The 21801-nt window shown below is 35.0% G+C and overlaps 1 protein-coding gene across 1 annotated transcript in view; it reads left to right on the top strand.

The window, feature by feature from the left end:
- LOC108690348 overlaps window positions 1-21801 on the top strand; it is an 81591-nt gene that overhangs the window by 56617 nt on the left and 3173 nt on the right. The window contains exon 2 of the mRNA XM_018197594.1: window positions 12148-12226. Coding sequence (XP_018053083.1) covers window positions 12148-12226 — 79 coding nt within the window. The remainder of the gene's footprint in view (window positions 1-12147; window positions 12227-21801) is intronic.

The following is a 21801-nucleotide window of genomic DNA, read 5'->3' as shown; positions in this document are numbered from 1 at the left end:
TTTTAGTTTTCTGGTAGAAAAATAAAAATTAAAAAAAAGAATGTACTTTTATTCCTCTACAATTAATTATTACATTTCACAATTAATATTATATTACAAAAGTTTAATGATTAAAAACATTTATTTTCTGGAAAACTTTGTTTTCTTTTTGAGTTGTGTCATTGTTGCGACAAATGAGCGAATTTTCTTGTAAAAGATTGTTTAATGCATCTCATCTGTTTTAATTTCCAATTCTCTGAAAAGTACCGTGCAGTTAATGCAGCTGCTCGCTGTGTCTTTGAGACAATACTTCATTCGTAATGCGACTATCCATGAGAATTAAATACGTGTTTACATTTTTTAGAAGACTGGCAAACAATGCAGATGCAATTGCTTGCGAAACGATATTCCGCGGAATATCTCCGCGCGTGAAGACGAGTAGCTCCAATCCCTCTCGCATTCACAGTGCGCGAGCTCGTGGAATAAATATACGAGAGGTGAGAATACTGGCTGCAATTTCATTGATGATATTTGGAGTATCTAGAAGTTAGCGTCGCGCAGCAGCGAGAGGATTAAGTAACACGATTAGGGATCAAGCATATCTTAACTCGAATCGCGCATCTCGAATTCGCAAGAGACGCGTTTTTCGCGGAAAATTGATCCGTTCGAGTAAAGAGGCGAGTTACGTCGAGGAAGTTATATCGAAAGCCTATCGATTCCGTGATGGCGAAACCAGAGAGAAAGAGAACGAAAAAGGGCGAAAGCAAAGGAGAGAAAGAGAGAGAGAAAGAGGGGGGGAGGGGGCATCGAATATTCGAAAAATGCTCGTCTGCGGATACGTTCGACGGGAGAGAGAAGGGCTGCTGGACGATCTACAGGGTGAAGAGGAGTACGCGTTTGGATGTGTGCGTGTACGTGTGTGGATTGACGGTGGAGTGGGTCAACGGCCGGAAAGCACAAAACCGATGCTGGAAATAATGCACACCCCGTCGACGCGCCGCACCGCACCGCACCGCACCGCACCGCACCGCACCGCGCGCGGAAAAATCGCAACATGGCTGTCGCGTCACATGCACTTTTCGCTCTTCTTTTTTGCACGCCGACGATTCCCCGGACGATTGATTGACGGATCATACCAGTCGGCGCACGTGTCCCATCGTTATCGTGTAATATTCCGGCCGCTCGCGGCGCGTAGCGCGGCAGCAGCATCGTTTTCCGTACGTCACACAGAAATTCCGTGGGGAAAGTCCGACGGAGACGTTCGGAAAAATTGACAGCCTCGATCGGCTCTGTTGATCGCTTAATCCGTTTTCCGCTTGCTTAAAATGCACGCGTAGAAGCAACGCGTGTTTCTCGTAAGTGTGGAAGTCAACCGTCGTGCGAACTGCGTTAAGAAGTGATCGTTTACATTATAAATTGCGAGAAAATGCAAGGAGCTATGCTAGCGTTTAGAAAAAAATTGGGCAACGTACCTCCAACATTGTTAAAACCATTAACGTATTCGAGACATTTTAAAATTCATATTAAAATAAACACGAAAAAAATGGTACCAAAATATGATATTTAAAAATTTAGCTAGATTCAGATCTGAAAATAATTTTTGCTTTGACTAAACTGACTTAAAATAATTATGTAGGATATATATTCAGACTGGTTGCTAGAATGTTAAAATTTTTTGCAGCATTATCATCAACGCATATAGTTAAATTTTTTTATACTTTAACAAAACCATTTTTTTTTGTGTAAGATAAGGTGATACAATTTTGAACATAATAATATAATTCTAAATGAAATAAGATTTTTAAAATCAATTTTCGAGTTTATTTTTCTCACCGTTGGTGAGACAGAAATACTCTTTTGATGGTGCCCTTTAATATTCTCCATACAATGAGATTAGGAATACTAAACTTAAACCTCAAAATTGGATTTAAATCTTACTCCATTCAGAATTATGCCATGTTTGAAATTATTATCTTATTCTATTTATCTTTTTATTCGTTTATTTCTATTCTTGGTGCAGCTTATATACTAATAAGTTATAGAGAATCGTGTTTGACTTGGCGCCTTGGTAAAAGGCGTCACCAAACGCACAAAAACATTTATCCTCGCAGTAGATTTCACCGGCGAAGCGAGGCAGCAGCCAGTCCGCTGGCTTCCGACACCTCATTGTGATTCCGCGAACGTTTGATACCGCATTATCTTCTCTTTGTATGCCTCGGCGACGTCTGCGTTTTCCCGTCTGCCTTTGACAGTCATCTTGATCATCTTTTTCTGGATTCTCTCGCTTCTTCTCTTTCCTCCTGTGCACGCGTCACCAGTAAGCGGCTGAGGCGTCTTTTCAACGAGACTTTTCCGCGATTTAGCAACGCGAAAAGGTGGAAACGGTCGGAAACCGTCGAAGAAAGTGCGAGCGAGAAAAGGCAGAGGTTCGGAAAGAGGGAAAAAGGGATCGATCTTGGCGATCCAATAAAAAGTAATGGTTCGAAAAGCTCGGAGCTCGGGCGGGAAGTCACCCTGACACCTTTTAAGCCTCGCGAACGAACGGGTTCGTCGTCGCTCTCGTTCTTCTCCTTTTCTCACCGTGTACGCGGACCCTCTTAGCATAAACTCGATGCGACGGCACATTCAGTCGCGCACGACATGAAAATTAAGCGGCGTTTGAGCAAAATTTCCAGAGATGAAAAATTAATGGCGAAGAATTAGAGCCGCGATAACGCGGCGTAATCGAATGTCGAAAATATTATTTCCTTTAGAATAAAAAATATAGAAATAAAGTATAGAAATATAACATCAAGAGTCTATTGTTCCATCTTTAGATAAACCATGTGTAATTCATCTATTAGATAAACAAAAGAGTAAAAAAGTAAGAGCGTAAGAGAGTAAGACAGTAAGCTGAAATTTACCGAAAGTGGGACAACCCAACCTAACTGAACTAAGCGATAGAAAAATTCATATTAGATAAATTCATTTTAGATAAAAGTCTGAGATATGAGATCATACATGATATACAATCACTTATTCAGTTTTCAGACTATTTTGTGATTTTTATTTCATGTTTGAGAAACGAAGTACACTAAAAGGATTTGCTGAAGCATCTAAAAATTTAAAAGTAAAATATTATATATCTGAAAATAATTTCGTTGGATCGATATAACTATATTCTTTCCATGTAAGATTTCTTGTTTAAAAAAATTTTTACTTTAACACATTTTAATCTTGAAATTATTTTGCTATTAAATTCCACAATGTTATCTTTAATTTCTGAGCTGATTATTATTCAATTAAAATTCATATGGAAATGTCTAATTCGAGACCTGGAGCCAAAATGGTCTCTTTTTTAAATGAATATGAGCCTCATGCAGGGCAATTCGAGGAGATGTTCCGCGTATCTGTGGATCTGATTTTTCCACGTGTCGGATCCCGAAAGGATTTCTTCACCCTCCTTGCCTGTCTATCTCTCTCTACCTTCTTTACATTTCCCTGTCGAAGACTAGAGCCGCGGAGATCGCCCATTATCGCTGAAGAGATAATTAAAAAGCCAGACTCACAGGAGAGATATTAAAGTGTCGAAAAAAAAAGAGAAAGAGAGAGGAAGAGAAAGACCCTTATCAACGAGCTGTTATCACCATGTTGAGACCGACTCTTTGCCGCACTTATTCTCTCTCTTCTTTTTACCTCCTTGATCTCTTCTCTTTTCAGTTGGTATGCACTTGGTGTTGCATCGATTCCCTCACAAGTAGTCTTATTGCACCTCGCGTTTTAATTTTATTGATATTTTGTTTTTTTCTCTTTTCATTTTTCTCGCATCACAGAGATTTGTAGCCACGGTAGTAGAAAAGAAAAGTGAAGATTTACATTGTCTAGCACGTGATACCTATTATTTTCGTTTTATCCAAACGAAATTGGTTGAATTGCCTTAAACAGGCCGGAAGTACGTCATGCATCTCATAGAAATCTAATAGAAATCATGTAAAGAGTACTCGTCAAATATCTTTATCAGATAATATATATCATGAGACTAACCGATATGGTATTTATTTCTAGAGAGAGAGAGAGAATTTATAAACATAAATTTTGCAACGTATATGTTATTAGCATAATACTTAAGTAAATCATTATCAAGATCCTTTTTATATACTATATAAAGAGATCCCTGGCTAAAAAGGTCGGGAAACGCTGATTAAGACGAAAGGATAGACCGAGAGAGACAAGAGAGACAGTCGGAGGTGGCAAAAACTGGCGGGAAAAAGAGCTCGAGTGTGACGTCATGCGACACCACTCGACATCTTATTTCCTACGTGTCCCCCGCTATGATACGACGGGTAATCTACAAAGGGAAAACGAGCCTCGGTCTTTCCCTTTTTTCAGAAAAGCGCAGGGCTGTCCAGAAAGTCCAGGAACACACGGCGTTACCGACGTGTCACGTGACGACGATTGCTCGTGATAAGGGCGCAGAGTCGCGCCGGTTGATTCGCCTCACAAGAGTTCGATTAACGTCGCGGACTGCCCGATAATTGCTTCGCCCACATGTGCTGATATTTTTTCCTTGACGTGCCGTTCATGGAAAATTCTCGATTGATTAATGATATTTGGATTATTGATATTATTTCTGAGAGGAAAATAATATGGACGATCGAGATCATCCATATTATTTTTAAAAAGAATTCCTTTCCTACCGCAAATATGTTGTTAACGTATTTTATTCAGTACAAATTAATGAAGAAGCTAAAAGAGAATGGCAGAGGAGATTTCATAATAATTTATGAGTGCGTTTTCCACGCGATTATTTCTGATGAATCGCTGCGCGAATCGCACCGATGCGTGAAACTCAACGTGCGCGAATACGAACGACGATTAGCGATTGTCACTGTTCGTGGGACGCGCCGGATGCATTAATATTCTTGAAGGAATAGTGACGTTTCCCCCCTCCCACGCGTAGGCAGCGTTCCACTTTATTCAGGTGATAGTGACGAATTAGTTTAGCCCACTACGTTAATGCTCTCGCGCGTAATATCGTGACACACAGGATCCAATTAGTCGAGGATGCCTGGGTGATTTTTTTTTTGTCGTAATTGTACATTTGCCATGCGAACACATTTGTTTGTCAAACGAGTCGAATTCCGTAAACGCTTTTCGGTTGGGCCGAGAAAAGAACGTTCGACATGAAATAAATGGACTTCTGTGCGTGTGTATTTTTCGTTAAAACAAAAATGCGAATTGCGTACGAGCGGCATGCAATATGCTAAACGAAATTAACTCGAATATCATTTTTCTACCGTGGTCATAAAATGCGCTCTGTCACTAAATAAAACGGGCAAAATCGACGAAACGTAATTCACGTAAATTCGTGTAATTTTAATGGTTGAGCCATTGCGCCAGCTTTTCCGCCACCTTAATCGTTCTATGAATGAAATGTGAATGTAATTATCTACTTTTCTTTTATTTTTATATTATGCTAGATTATGCTATACAACTAAAGTGTGCATATATATTTTTTCTATATATATTATTACTCTGCATTTTGTCCAATTGATAGTAATTAATAATTTACGAGTATATAAGATTTTTATTTATAATATATTGAGAAAAAAAAATGCAATTATAATAATTTAATTATAATTTATACTTATTTTCGATGTCAATTATATATTTCTAGTAGAACTTGAAATATATACTGAAAAAAATTATGAAATTTTAATACATATTTTTTTAAATAATACCATCTAGATATTTGCTTACAATAAATATTTGCTAAAAAAGAATCAATCAATTAAATTAAATTAATGGTTCGTATACTAAATAAATATATATTTAAATTTAATAAATTTAATTAGTATTATTGAAATAAATATTTATTAAAATTTAGTACGTTTTTAGTACAATTGTTATTAACATTACAGTATGTAGTACTAACTATGAAAATGGAGCTCTTAATTATAATTATTTTACCAAACAGTTATGGTTACAAATGCCAAACACTTTTCTTTCGGTATACGTAATAAATTTACATATACAACAGATACTAATTAATTATCAGCACAAAAAAAGAAAGAATCTTTTAAATATTTCATGAGTCGTATGATTCGTGTGATATATAAACCGCTCAAGGTCTTCAGCATCATTGACAGTACCCTATCGGTGTAATAACATGTTGGCTGCGCCTTTCACACCGGCACGACCGTTCATTTAGAAACCAATGGAAAGATTGGGCGCAATTGTCTCGTCCTGTATCGAGTCGCATACGATGCTACTGACCCTACATGGCATTAATTCTCGTCTTATGTCGCAATCGATTTTTTACGAGGATCGTTTACAACAGAAACACAAATGTTGCTATTCTGTATATGTATTGCTTTGTACATCGGAATGTTTAAATTATTGTTGCAAAAAAAATATTTTTCCGGAAATATTTTTCCAAAATTATACTATATTCTTTTCGAGTTTCTCTTTTTACATATCGAGTTTTCAGTATTTGTAGTTGACAGTTTTCTGTTTCTGTCAGTTTTTTTTTTTTTTGCAAACTTGGAAGTACGTTAACGAGAATTTTGTTATCGACCAAAATCGCTTAAATCGAGGACTCGTATTAACTATTACCATTAAACTCTTGTGCTCAATTCATTACAGCAAATGTCATATGCCCGCACCTGACCACAAAAATGGAAATTATTCAACTCGTATTAAAATCGCCATTCTCCATTACGGTCATTTAAACCGATATATTTATCTGTCACTATAAATGGCATGCTAGCGATTCCATTAGCGAAATTGTGATATCGGCTTTTCATGACCGGAAATATGTAGCGCTAATTTTTAGTAGAGACAAATCGATTCGAAATTCAAACCAAAGAACTGTTTAATCGGGAAAAGGATAATTTTCCCTGTATTATCGTAGTTGGAAGTAACATTCCGATATAATGAAAAGATAGCAATATTTCGTCAGAATTAAAATTTCGCATCACCGATAAAATATTTCGACCAATTTAAAGGTCGAAAAATTATCAAATATTTCACACTGACTGTAATTTGTAACTACTATACTATTTTTCATATATCTCGTTTTTTTATATTAATATCGCGAGTCTAGCTAACTTCGCTCTTGTTATTCCCGCGGGGCATCATTTTTCCCAATGTAGGTAGGTGTTTCCGGAAAATAAGATGACGTCACGAAACTTGTTCCGCGAACAATATCGCATAAAAATATCGATACACAACAGCGAACAACAAAATCAACATTTTCACCTCCGAGCTATCGTTGGAGCTATCGACGTCATTTTCGCATCGTTCGTAACTTCTCGCGCGTCACAGAACCGATATTCGCGACGAAACGGCGCAAATTAGGCAGAGAGTATAGTCGCGAAAAATTACCATACAAATGGCGTCAACTACCCATCGAAACTCGTTGGCCACGCGGTGTATCTATCGTCGCGCGATATTGCCATCGCGCATCGCAGAAGTTTGATCCACTTTGGTCGCGATGCTCGTCGCGAAAGCATTACTTTTCTCCAGATGAGAAGGAGAAAGGTGGTGCAAATATGTGGCGTTTACGAGTCGTCTTCGTTTCGAACGTTCCGAGCGTTCCTCGAATACATATTGCCTGCTGGCGGTAGCAGCGCAATTAACATCACTCGAGACTCAAACCCTCTACCGAACCAGGTCGAGGGAGGTAAAGACGACGGGGGAGGATCGGGAGAGAGAGTAATAGTTTTCCCAGTCAGCCGTTTCTCCGTCCTTCATCCTTTCATGGTGTTTCTCCCTGTGTCCTGTTTTTCGACGGTCGTCTTACTCCATCTCATATATATTTATCTCTATCCATCTTGGCGAAGTTGGTCTACATATTTTGTTGAAAGCGGTTAAAATGAGCAATCTCTCTCTTCTTGCTCTTAAAATTTAGACAATAAAAAACCGGTAATTGAATTTTAATTATTTTAGTTTTCGGAAAATCTAACGGTGCGTTTGCAAGATGAAATATATTAATAAAAGAAGGTTAATACTTAAGGGAACATGAATACTAGAAATGTGATTGTGCTGTTAACATTTGTAGCTGACGACTTTGAACAGCAAAAAAACTGTCTGAATAGCATTTTTCTCTTACATTTTTAGTCGTATTTTCTTGTGATTCAGACTCTCTCTTGTTGCGCTACCGTAATATGCCTACTTTTACCCACACCGTTCCTTTTGACACTCATAAACTTGCCTTACTATCATCGTGTAGTTGTCTTGCCGACTCTTGCTGTTTTTCTCTTGCTTTTTTTCAGTCTTCCTTCTTGCTTACTCCAAGTCGTATCTTCTCATTTATTTTCTCCTGAGTCCTATCTCCCTTTTCTCCCAGTATTCTCCATTCTCTTGCTTTGCATCCCTTAGATCGTAACTTCTCTTTCATTCTCCTCCATGGGTCTTTTTTTCTTTCTCTTTCTCTCGGTTCACCCCATGTATCGTAGCTCTTCATTCACCCCTCGTCGCTTTTTCTCTCTTTTGCTCTTTCGCTTCAACCTCCTGTTCGCCGCAATCCACTCTCTTTCCTCTCGATGGTCGTCATGGTAACCGCTTCCGTCTCTGTCTACGTTTCCATCTTCGTCTGTCGCGACCACTCCATCTTCATGTCCATCCGTTCCGAAAACATTGACTTTACCATGGCGGTTGTCGCATGATCGGTGATCCTTGATGACTAAGGATCTGCGAAAATGCTGTCACATGGTTTACTAAGACCGAGGAAAAATTTTCGAGGAAAAAAATGCGAAAAAAATCGTCAGGTAAAAGTATTTATAGTAACGACTTGTAGCACAGATTTACATTTATATTACAAAAAACATGAAAATACAATGCGAAAATCAAGAATGTGAAAGCATTCGCCCAGAGAAAGATTTCTTCGATTCAAAGAAATGTTTCTTTACTCTACAGTTAAATTAAAGAAAAAAATTTCTTTGATTTGAACATAATTTCTTTAAATCAAATAAATTTTTTTATTGGGTGTTGAAACTATTTCTTTCGCTTCTCATGAAATTTATAAGGAAAGATTCCTTCAATTAATACGATATATTTAATATTTATAAGAGAGGTTATATATTAAAAGATTAATTCAAATCGTAATATAAAATCATCAATCAGATTTATTTTTACTTCTCTACGCAAATGCGACAAATAGACGTGGGAGCTTTCATTTTCGAGATGTGTAAATATAACGCAAAGTTATATAATAATTACCAACCATTGCCTCGGGAAAGAGAAAGACAATGCCGAGTAATTTTGTATGAGTCTCTGTGGAGAATGAGAGTCGCTGCGACAACAACGATAGGAGATATTCTCGATAGAACTTTGATCCTTATCATGCAACTTTGATGTAGACAATCGCGCTTTGAAATGCCTCGTTAGCCGTCCCGTATATCGATGTCGCGAGTTAAGGTACTTGTAGTGACGGTTTGCCGGGATCTTTCTCACATAATACCTGAGTCTCGGATAAACTGCATCGTAGAATAGCAGATATCTCAAAACTAAATTTCTCAACGAGCTCACAGTAAGCTTACCACATTTAACAGCCACTTATTTCGTGTTCGCATCCACACGTAGTCGCACGTACGATGTTATCATATTCACATGAAAATATAGAATTATAAACGTCCGTGCAAACAGAGTAACCGTACTCGAAAACTTTAATTGAACGCTCTTCAAACTCAACTCGCGACAATTCTGTAGTATCTAATGTGGAGAAGTTTAAGCCGTTTATATTCTTGCTGGAGAAGATCGACCGCGAGTTTATTAAGGAAGACGATCTCCCTGGGTTCTGTGTTCAGCTATTCTCAAAGCGATGTAAGGCGATTTTTCATCGAAACCTGACTTTTCTTCGTTTCTCATTATGATTCCGCCGTGCAAACCGCCGTTCTCACTTTGTCATTGTCTAATAAAGCTTTTTGCTTTCTTGGCAGATTCACGACGGCGTCGTGGTCTTAAGTAAACTTGACCCGAACCGTCCGTTAATGGATTCGGGAACACTCCCGGGTCCATTCGAGTATGCAAAGCGACGAGAGCGAGAAGAGAGGGCGGGAAGGGAGTAAACAGAACCATTCTGGCGATAGCGAAACCATTGGTCGACTTTAAACGATCAGATACACTTTGGTTAATGAGATTATTTGACGCCATCGGAGTCACCGCGTTCTCTCTTCTCAGCAAACTCCGGGAAAAGTTTCGCTCCATCGGAAATTTTCACGATACACTTTCGACCACGAACAATAAAGGGACAATCACCAACAGGACTAGAATTTCCACTTCATTTTATAACAATCGATGTACATTCCGACGTCGACAATGCTATAATCAAATATCAGATTATTAATATAATATACTGTGCTCACGCGCGCGATTGATATACTTAGAGATAAACAGTAGTATACAAGCTTTTTATGTAGAATTAATGTACATATAGTGTGTTGTATAAACTATTTTGTTATAGTTGCAATATCTATAAAATAATTTAATCAGCTATGTATTGCACATTAATTTCTAAGGTAACTGGATTCTAGATGGTTTACCTTATATGACCTGTTTGGTGTAATTACACAGTGAATTTAACAGATAGCATTAGTAAGTCATGTACAGGCTGTCCATCTGACTCGATTGCATCAGTTTATTGCTCAAATAGTTCATTCTGTTATTGTCAGTAAAGCAAAATGCAGAACGTCATGGTCGTGATGTAACATTTCATAGATAAGTAATTGCTTTCTACAATTATCAAGAGATAATTATTAGTTTTTGTGGTTTATATTATTTTATTGTAGCTCTATACTTCTACTTTTCATTACTATAGTTAGTTTATATTTTCATCACGTTTTGTTTTATAACTAGAAAAAGGAAACTCTTTGTGAGATAGAATCAATATATTGGCCAACCCCCTAGGCATATTGAGTATAGTAATCGATTGTAACGTTTTTTTTTTTTATACTTTTGTTATTTCCATCGATTCTAATTCACCTGTTAAATATCATGAAGATAAATAAATAAGTAGATAAGTCAATTATTTGGAAAATAGTTCTGTATGTACATGTCAATAAATATATCAATTAATATGTTAATAAATTTATCATTTTATAAAATTATAAAATAAATAATATAAAATAACATAACAATCATTTTGAATCATTTTATTTTCCATTTTTCTAATATTTTTATGAAAAAAGGAAGGTTATACATTAGATATATATACCTAATATGATCTAAATGTTATTTTTTCTTAAAATCTTCACTACACTCGTGTAAATATTTGAAAATGTGTATTTTTTTAATGTGCAGAAATATTTCCTTTTTTTAATCTGAATCTCCATCAGTTTTCAATTTCGGAGTCGGCAAAAAATTGGAAAAAAATCACAAAGCATATAAGATCTGGTTACCTTAAATATAAACCTTATACAGTTGTCTTCATAATTGCTGCTACTCTTTTTTTCTGAGTGTACATAGACAAAAGCCGTCGACAAGAAAACGAAATAATTATCCTTCAACTATTATCACATCCGACAAGAATTTATGGGTTTCTCGAAAGTCGCCAAATATATATCTCGATTGTGATAGCTGGGCGGAAGAACACGAATCACGTATTAATTGGTAAAATTAAAGGAAACTTTGCCGCTATAACGAGGTTGCCTGCGTCGGTGGTGCCGACTATTTATCAATTTTAATTAAGCCGTTCTTACGTAACTGATTTCGCGTTTTCCTGCGCGCGGACTACTCTGCGCGAAGCCAGTATTATTCTTAAGTATTCCGGCTCTCCACGTCGGAACGTTAACTACAGCTTGCCAGTTAATTCTTTCCGTAGTGAGCGAAGCACTTCTTTTGACTTTGCGCCACTACTAGTATTACTGCCATTAGTAGCGCTTACACCGCAGTATCGTTAATTGCATTTTCAATGAGAATATCTCTGTTGCACCACAACGAACAGTATAAATAAAAATTATGTAACGGCTCGACATAGTTTTTATTCAGAGGCATTTTATGACGATCCAGATCTTCCACAACAATCGATTTATATTGTCTCCTGGATATTTCTAGCTTAATCTTATGATATTTTGTTGACAAAAAGATTTTAATGCTGTACGAAAAATAAATTCGATTGCAAAATAGAATTTCGCGTTATATATTCTATCCAGTGAGCAGCTTTTCTAATTTTATTATTTCTTCTTTCAGTATTATTTCCAGTAACGTTCTATGGAGATTAAAGAACCAAAGGAACATGAGATCAGTTATCAAGATGGAAACTCTGCAAGTATGTGAACAATTTATCTCTGCATAAAAATTCATTAAAGAAGCTGTATGTCATGCCGACAATTTACGAAGATTCCCTTAAGGCTGCGTTCAGAAACTTCACTCGAGTGCATCATATATTATTTATCCTTATTGTTCACGAATGTTAAATAAAGATAAAATAATACATGAGTGCACTCGTAAAGTTCTGAGTTTCTGAACATAGCCTGATTTTACATGTTTTGAACTTCACATTGAAAGAAAGGTGTTTGGTACTTATAATTATAATTGCATAATAAAATAATCTATCCATAATTATTTAGGAGCTCTATTTTTATAATTATTATGTGAGTAATAATAATTACAGCAGAATGATTATAATTGTTTTCGATCATTATACATTTATATATATATAAAATTATAAATATAACTATTATTGTTAACATTATAGCAATAATAACTGTAAAAATTCTTAATCATAATTATTCTTCCAATTGCAATTATCACAAATACTAAACACTTCTCAGTGCATATTTATTCGGTCGTACGTAACTTTTGAGTCAGCAGAGTTCACACGATGTTTTACGTGTCCTGTGGCTAATTTACATACTCGGGCCGGGCGATCCTGGATCGAGCTAATATCCGGACGGTAAGTCGGCGCATTAATTGCATTAATTCTTGAAAGTAGCTGGCGCGACCTGGCCATGTCGATCCGATCGGCGATGGCCGATGGTTGCATATATCGTGATAACGCAGGCAGATCGCCGTCGACTCGATGAACAAAGACAGGGTCAAGCCGACATGGGAGTGGAACGTCTGGTCGTAGCAGTGCATTTACATTTGTAATCGCATCGTCGGGTCGTACTGTCTAATCCGCTCGCGCGGCTTACAAGAGTCCGATCGAGCTGAGTGCTGATCGAATGAAGCAAACGCGGACCATTTATTAACTAAAGAGCGCAATAACGAAACCATTCTTCAAATTCGAAGTGCTTCTTAAAACATTAAAAAATTCTTAAAGCATTAAATTTCGCTTTTTTAGTTACAGTTATTGAAGATTAATTTAAATACTTAAAGACTTTATTTTTAATCTTATAATCTCATAATCGGGAAAGAATATTTTTAATATTAATTTTATATTCTTTTTTTATAACTTGATATTAATTTTATTTAATTCTTTTCCCATTTCGATAAAATATTCCTGAAAAGAACTCAGTTCATTAAAATCCTTAATCTATATACACAATAATTCTATATACAAAAGCTTTCTGCAGCATTGCTGCATGCTTACGTTATAGTATCCGGGATTAAGAACACGAGGAAATCGGCATTGCATCCTGGTGCTTTTGCTTTTTATATCTCCCAGAGTAAACAGGATGAATCCATGCGGTAAAGTGAAGAAAAAAACAGAGCAAGCAAAGTGAGCCAATTAAAATTGCGGCTCATCGTATAGCGCCAAGTTTTATCATCGCAAGCGAAACGTATAAATGTTTATTTTTTTGATGTAATTAAATTATGCTAAAAATGCGAATGAAACAACGCCTCTATTGCATTGTAAATCTCGTGTGTAATATACATACATTTCCGTAATTGAACGCTACCAATTAAATATCAGCTACTATTCATACTTAAACGTGAATTATTGTTATTGAATTCTGTCTTTTTTCTTACGTTTTTTTGTATGCGAACTATTTTTTACAATACTTCCTTGTTAACAGAAAATCAATAACTCTTACAAAACGACCTGTCGTGAAATGAATGATACAATTGGGATTTGTAGTTCGACATTTTTATAATTTGTTAGTAACTGCCCGTGCGCACAAAGAGGCAAGGAATTCGTTTCGTCCGTACGACAAACGCGTTTCCCCATTTCGAAACTTTTAAAACAACACAAGTTGAAGTATGTGCAGGAAATATTCCATAAACTTCTCTAAAACGATAAACTGAAATATATCATCGAACAAATAAATAAATAAATAAATGTAATGATAAGATTACTGCCACTTTATTAAATATTTAAAAATATATATTTGTTTTATGTTTAATTAAACGTATTTTTTTATCTTTATCTTTTATTTAAAATAATAACAAAAGTTATTTTTTATGAAAATAATATAAAAATTAATGTATTTTTTTTTTCAAAGAAAAAATATCTATAAAAATTTTACGAATTATTAAATTTAGATTAAATATTACAAGTTTGGATTAAATATTACATGTTTGAATTAAACAGTACAAGGTATACAACAATACAAAGTTTCCGATTTCCGATTATATTAATTCGAAAATTTATTAGTTTTTATAGTATAGACAAAAATTTTATAGGCATATATTTAACTTTGTATCTTTATTTCTTTCCGAATATTTTATACATAAAGCTGATTGACCATGAAAAGTTTACGATTTATTCTTTCTCATAGAATTCTTTTCATTCCTGACGGTTATTACAAAATATCTAGCTAGGATTAAAAAGATAAATATTAAGAACGCGCAGGAAGATAAGCTCGTCGTTTCCCATGCATTTATAAAACACTTCCGGCCGGATTATAATTTCAAATAAGTCTTGTAAGACGGAAAAAGACTTAGAAGGAGCACCTCGTTTCATTTTAAAAGAAGAAATCGCTACTCCACATTAAGGATCTTTTCGTATGTCCATAGGAAGAAAGAATACGGTCGTGACATAATATCGCATTCGAATACAATAGACGGCTTATTAGCATTTCGTACCTTTACAAGACCCCTGTCACCTTTGACCCTTTCGAGCAAACGGCTTCCACATATGCAGATACATGACGCTTCAAAAAGTATCGCCTCTCATGTTTTTCTCCGAAACTTAGCTTTAGAAATCGTTCCTTCTTTTCTTCTCGATGAGAAGTTCAATTGAATAATTCTTGAAAGGGCCAAACTCAGCCAAAAGTTTCTATACAGGTTATTCTAATATTCATCATACATTCTTTTTAACATTCTTTTAATAAGGTTTTTTTTAGTCATTATTACAGATTAAATCTTTTCTCTGAAAAAATTTTTTGAAACGTGTCTCGCACACGTGCGCGTAACAACTTTCTTCAATCTTTTTAAATTATACATTTCTATGTAATCAAGCATTAAAGGAAATTTCTTAAAGCAAAGTTTACTTAAAGTCAACAGAGAAAGTCAAATATCAGATCCGAAGTTTGAAATACCTCCACTGTTATATTTCTGCGGAATATCTCTTAATAGTTATGCATCTTTGTGCTTAATCTTCTCTTCAATTATCTCTCTCGTTATAACTAAGGTCTGTGGGATTTTAATCAGAACGCAAATTAACCGAATAACCGGGAAGGAACACAAAAACAACAGTAGGTGAGATTTATAGATTTTAATAAAAAAAAAAGTCCAACTTGACAGTAATTATACAAAAAAGACAATTTTTGCTGAAATATCTACAAATTTAACTAAATACAGATTTAAAAATAATTTTTTATTTTTTATTTTATTTTTATTTTATTTTCATATTTTTATATCTAGCTAGATTTTTAGGTACTTTAGAAAAATCGTTTTTTTTTTTTTTTTTCGTATAAAACAAGAAAAGCGCCGGATAACTATCCTTCCTGTCCGCTATTTTTCGTCCGCCAAGAGCAGAGTAGAAAAAAAAGCTACAACCTCAGGAAGGTGATACAGGCATGTGTACATACGTCAAGAAAGAAAAATCTTTTTATTTCTTCTCCTTTCCTCATTCAAGAGAGAATGAATGAAGAATGGGAACGCATCCTGGAAGTGTGTCCGCATCACTAGCATCTAAGTGAATCCGAGAAGAGAGAGCCACAGCCTGCGACATTCTTGTCCCTTTTTTTTAACGGTGGAAAAGAACCGCTAGAAAAAGCGCCTTGAAACCGGTCCAGGTGGAAGAATGTATGTACGCGCGCTTTCGTAAATCGGTGAACACCTGGTCGTCTGCTCGTCGTCATCTCTGCGCGGCGTCCACCGCGCCGAGATTTAATGGAATTGAAGATTACCGCGGCAAGTTCTTCTTGCCATTGTTGCAAGCAACGTCGTTAGCGCCGTTTTCGGCGCGTTACCGGGGCAGCCATCTTTATGAGTTTTTTTTTCAGTCTTCTCTGAATTTCAACTCGCGAAATGATCGTTATCCTTTCCCTGCCTATTCTTGTACTTTAATAGGATTCCGCTTATTTTTTTTAGTTTCGCTGAAGCAAAATATCATTGTTCGTTATTAAGAATTAATCAAAGCTCAATTAGAGAGTAACAATAATATAGAAATATTTTTTGTAACAACTTTCTTCAGTCTTTTAAAATTATACATTTCTATGTAAAGATAATTACTTTAAAGATAATTACAACAAAGTTTTTGTCATTTAAAATCGTTAATAATAATAAAATCATTTATCCAATAAATCTAATTAAAAGTGACGGTATAATATAATTCAGAAATATTGCTAGTACGGATTGATGTATCCTGCCAAACTATATTTCACGTCAGACATTAATTCTTCGTTTACATTAATTTTCGTTATATTTCACGTAAATAAAAATTTAATGAAATTTCAACATGGATCGCTAGAATTGGCATCAAACGCACTATCTGAAGTAGAGATCGAAATAATCATGCAATATTCTATGCAAATCACGGGTTGACGACTTATCGGTAAGATTCACCATTTCCCAATTTGTACCCTGCAGAACCAATAGAATGACAAAGGACCATCAAGAGAGGACTCTCTTCCAGATAAATCGATTCCTCCCACCTTCTATCCATTCAGCAGTGGCTCGTTTCCACCTTGTACCGGAGGTCGTCGTCGTCATCGTCGGTTGCCTTTTCTCCCGCTCTTGCACCGAGACAAATTAACGCCCCGATTATTCTTCTTTTGCCTACCTATGTCGACAACAACCTGCATCACGCCAAAACCAGCACCACTCGCCCTTCACCAAAGGCTCCGGTAATTAGCATAATTCGCGATAAAGAAAAAAAAGCATGCCCGCGGAACGTTGAGAGGCGGTGAGAATTGCAGAGAGATTGCAGGGAGGCAGAAGTGGAATGAAGATATAAGAGTGGAAGTTCCGATAGGAGGATTCTCCTAGATTTATCCGTGCATTTTGAGTGTCGCGCATGTTCGACGATACCTCAATATTTTTTGTCTTTTTTATCTTTGTAAGAAAGATGAGAAAAAAGCGCTCTTCATTAATACTATTAATGAGAATAATTTTAATTAACGTGATAAGCAATAGATGTACACTATTAAATATCAAAGGAGCAATGGCAATCCAATTCTTTCTTAAGTAACATTTGTTAAAAACTTTCATGTATGTTAAAATGTAAATTAAATCCATTTCTGTGGTTAAAAATCGTTCATATTAACATATACATTTAGTAAACAGTAAACTAAATTTGATACAAATTTAATATATTTTCTTTAATATATTTTCTTCAATCATTTAACTCCATTGTTTTCAATCAATAGTTAGTAAATGCTATTAAGAGTTAATATTGAATATTTATATATACATTTATTCTGTATGACAATAATAAATTTTGATACATTTCGATCCACGATTCAGATCCTCTTCAGTAGATAATTAACACAATTAAATTACAAACTATAATATACGCATATATACTTAGTCAATTTAAAACTATTTGTCTGTATCAATAAATTGATTAAGTGTATTATGCGTATATTATAGTTTATAATTTGATTACGTTGATTATGTACTGAAAAGGATCCGAATCGTGGACCGAAATGTATCAAAATTTATTATTATCATATAGAATAAATTAAGTATACATAAACATTCAGTATTGGCTCTTAATATTATAGTATTTAACTATTAATTTATTTTCTCTTTTAATTGTTTTAATTAAATTAATGATATATTGAATAGAAACAGTGGCGACCTACAAAAATGATTAAAAATATCTCAAATTGATACACAGTTAATAATATAAATAATTATAAAATCATTATGAATTTGACAGCATACATCCGATAAATAATATAAATAACAAATAATAGTATTTATTAATAAAAATCATTTTTAGAATTGTTCAATAAGCAAGTATATGTACATTTAATATCTAATAAAATAATATAAAAGAAAAATAATATGGATTCACGGCAATAAAGATAATAAAAACCAATCAGTACAATTTAATTGAAATAAAATGGATAAAATATAACTCATAAAAAGGTACGATCCATATAACAGAATTGGGTAATATTCCAGTTCAATGTACGCATTCCGAGCCTTATCTAATGGCCACTTTTAGCAGTGCGATAAGTAACGCCTCGTTCATCTCGATAAGTACATACGTGAGCTAGATCGAGATAAAGCTGGGTCCCGTTGCGGTAAATAGCAGGACGCGCTCGATAATAATTTACTTAGTGAATTTTGTCGGTAAAACCCGGTGATATATTGACGCGTCAAATTTTTCCAGCTAAAAAAATTTTTTTAATTTTAAAGAATTTGCAAAACAGAGCATGTGCTAAATCGCACGCATTAATTGTAAGTTAACGATCTTGTCGTTGTCAGTCGAATTCAACTTCAATAATATTAACATTATCAGCACAATGGTCAATGCATAAAGATGTGATTTTAAAATTAAATCGGATAAAAGAAGCACTGAAGAAGAATAAAAGAACGTTTAAAGGATGAGATTCATAAATGGCGATGCTCCGATAATGAAACAATAATGTGCGATGGCCCGTGTCAATAATTTCAATTTGCCGGGTGGCGAAGGCCTAACTAAGGATGTCTTGAGAAGGGTATTATGTACCCTTACCATAGCGATGCATTCGCACCTATGCGAACTATGTAGACGAGCGTATCAATTTATCGACGCGACGGTGGCACCTAAATGCATGCCTGCGTCTAGCGATTAGACTGTGCTTGTAAACAAACGCATCTTTCTCAAAATTTTTCTTCAAAAAATATTTTCTTAGAGAAAAAATATAATACATCATAAAATATTATATATCCATAAACATCTTCTATAAAAATGAAAGAAAAATATTAGTACAAGTTATAAAAATAATACAAATATTTTTTGTAATTTTTGTTGTTATTAACATTTTTAATATTTTTTTTTGATTTTACACATTTTGATTAATTACACATTAATTAATTACATTAATTTTAGTTAGTTATCAGAATTTAAAAAATAGCACCTTATTATGGAGATTTCATCGTTATATGTGCTGACGAGATAATTGAATCGATGATTAAAAGATGTAATTCTCCAGCTTCATGGCGTCCTAATTTCCTATCATCGACTATCCTCTTTAGTTTCACTTTCTTTCTTTCTCATCGCCATGACTTGCGGCCCCGTCCTTCGACCCAGAAGAGACTCATTAAGGAATTCCGCGTCGACCTGGGGAATCGCTATTATTCTCCGCGGTTCTTATGGCAATCAGTGCGTGGCAACATCGCCGTAGGTATCGCGGGACTAAATCTATGAGCTATTTATTACAAAATTCAAATTCCCATTGGACCACCAGAGATCTTCAGTTGCGGTTAGTAAGATTGTATCTACTTTCATAAAGACAAATTTTTATTGACTTTCACAAAAAACGATGACAGCTAATTTATCGATTGTTTTCGAAGAATTTATCTACCTACGTGTGAGATCATTCCGTTGAATCATCCGACGGTTTGTATTCAATATCTTGGATTCAGACGTGGCTATCTGAGTTTAATTAACGTGACAGAAAAGTCACATTGATGATTTAACTACATATCTTTCAATTTATTATTTAACAAATATCCTATGAATTTATTTATAAAATTAATAATCAATTCTTTGTGTATTCATTTCTTACATTTTTTATGCGTATCGTATTAATCATATTTACTTTGAAATTTTTAGTCGAAATAAAATATATATGGCCGAGATGTTCTATTTCTATAATATTCCTGATGATTATTTGATATAATAATCTTGTGTAAGAATATTATCATTAAAGTATATATTTTCATTGATAGTGAATCCAGATAACATTTTTGTATAATGCTGTATTTCCATGAATATCCATTAACGAAAGGAAAATGATCAAACAAGAACATAGACCACAAGTTCCCTAAGTGCAACTCCAAGAATTCTTACAAAGAGCATACATAGTGCTTATAACTCACAAGATTTTCTCTTTAAAGCGTGAATGAGAGAAGATACTGCTCTCGATTTTATTTTCCAAGCTCTTAGCGCAAAGAAAACTTATCTATTATTCGCATTCAAAGTCACAGCGAAAATTTAAATCGAGGAAACATTTGTCTTTCTGAAATGCATTTACACAGATCTTTTAAGGAAAATTTATTAAAATTCATTAACTGCAGATTTGTGTAAATCCGACGCTTGCAGTTTTTATGTAAAATCGTACGTTATTCAATGAAAGGAAAAGAGAAAAAGCCGCACACGTGCGGGTTGAATTAATGTACCGCATGTGGATCTGTCTCTCTTTAACCTTGACCCTCGTAATTATCGCAAACCCCCTATCAGAGGTGAATCATCCCCGTTGTCCGTGCTGCTTGCCATAAACGTGCTATTCGTGCTTCATTCTCTGATTTGTGTTGTAAGTATGTTATTCCGATATTTTACTCTGTTTGCTTCATTTATGATAGTAATCGATACGGTACTTATCGCAATCCTCCACTATGTGTCACCGTAAAATCAATTAAACACATAATTATTCAATCAAACGTTACAAATTTCCACAATTTAATTTGATATAATTTCACCTTCAGTTTATGATTGCATTTCAAGTCCGACAGTAAGTGGTGTTAGTTTATAATTGAAAGTTGTATCTACAATTTACATATAAATATTATTTGGTTAGATCTGGCCTTGATTGTAATTGTTTTTTTCTCACTTATTGATTTATTCATATGACAAATCTAGATTAATTTAGTATTGATACAACCTTTTATTTAATATTAAATAATTAACTTTAACGAGATATAAATATATATTTTCAAATGTCAACGTTCTCTGTGCTTATAAATACATAACCAGATATAAAAATAAGTGCAAACACATTGCAATGTATTTCGGAAGAAAACACTGATTAGAGACAAAAGCAGAATGAGAGTCAGAAAACTTTTCGTTTTTCTCGTTGAAAATCAAGAGGAATACTTAATACGCACGTGGCATTAACTATCACGTCGGCATATGGAATTCCCACGTTAACCTTGACCCTCGTATATACTCGCGATGGTGCCCACCACGCCCCAACCGGTGAACCATCCCCGTTTCTTCCCCATAAACGCTTTTATTTCGGCTTGCGCGCTGCGCGAGCAGCGCGACTGCTATCGCTCATTCTCCTTTTTTTTCCTCTCTTCTACGATTATATGGAACTCGCGGGCATCGTGCTCTGCTGCTGGCTCGTATCGATCTCTTCGCCCGCTCAACATCCGCCGCCGGTGCTCTCTTTCTTCATCCACCGAGATCACTCGTGCATCGAATATTCAATACGACATCGGATAATATGAGGTAATAAATTGAAGACTTGACACGACAGAGTCTGCTAGTGCCATATCTTGACGTTATCTTTTCATCGAGAGCCTTAAGATATTTCCCTTAAATTTTTTTTTCAATCATTTGTAATATTTTTGATC

The sequence above is a fragment of the Atta colombica genome, unplaced genomic scaffold (genome assembly GCF_001594045.1).
Source record: "Atta colombica isolate Treedump-2 unplaced genomic scaffold, Acol1.0 scaffold32, whole genome shotgun sequence".
Lineage (NCBI taxonomy): Eukaryota > Metazoa > Arthropoda > Insecta > Hymenoptera > Formicidae > Atta > Atta colombica.
The sequence above is the reverse complement of the archived record's forward strand: the minus strand, read 5'-3'. Positions and strand labels throughout refer to the sequence as shown.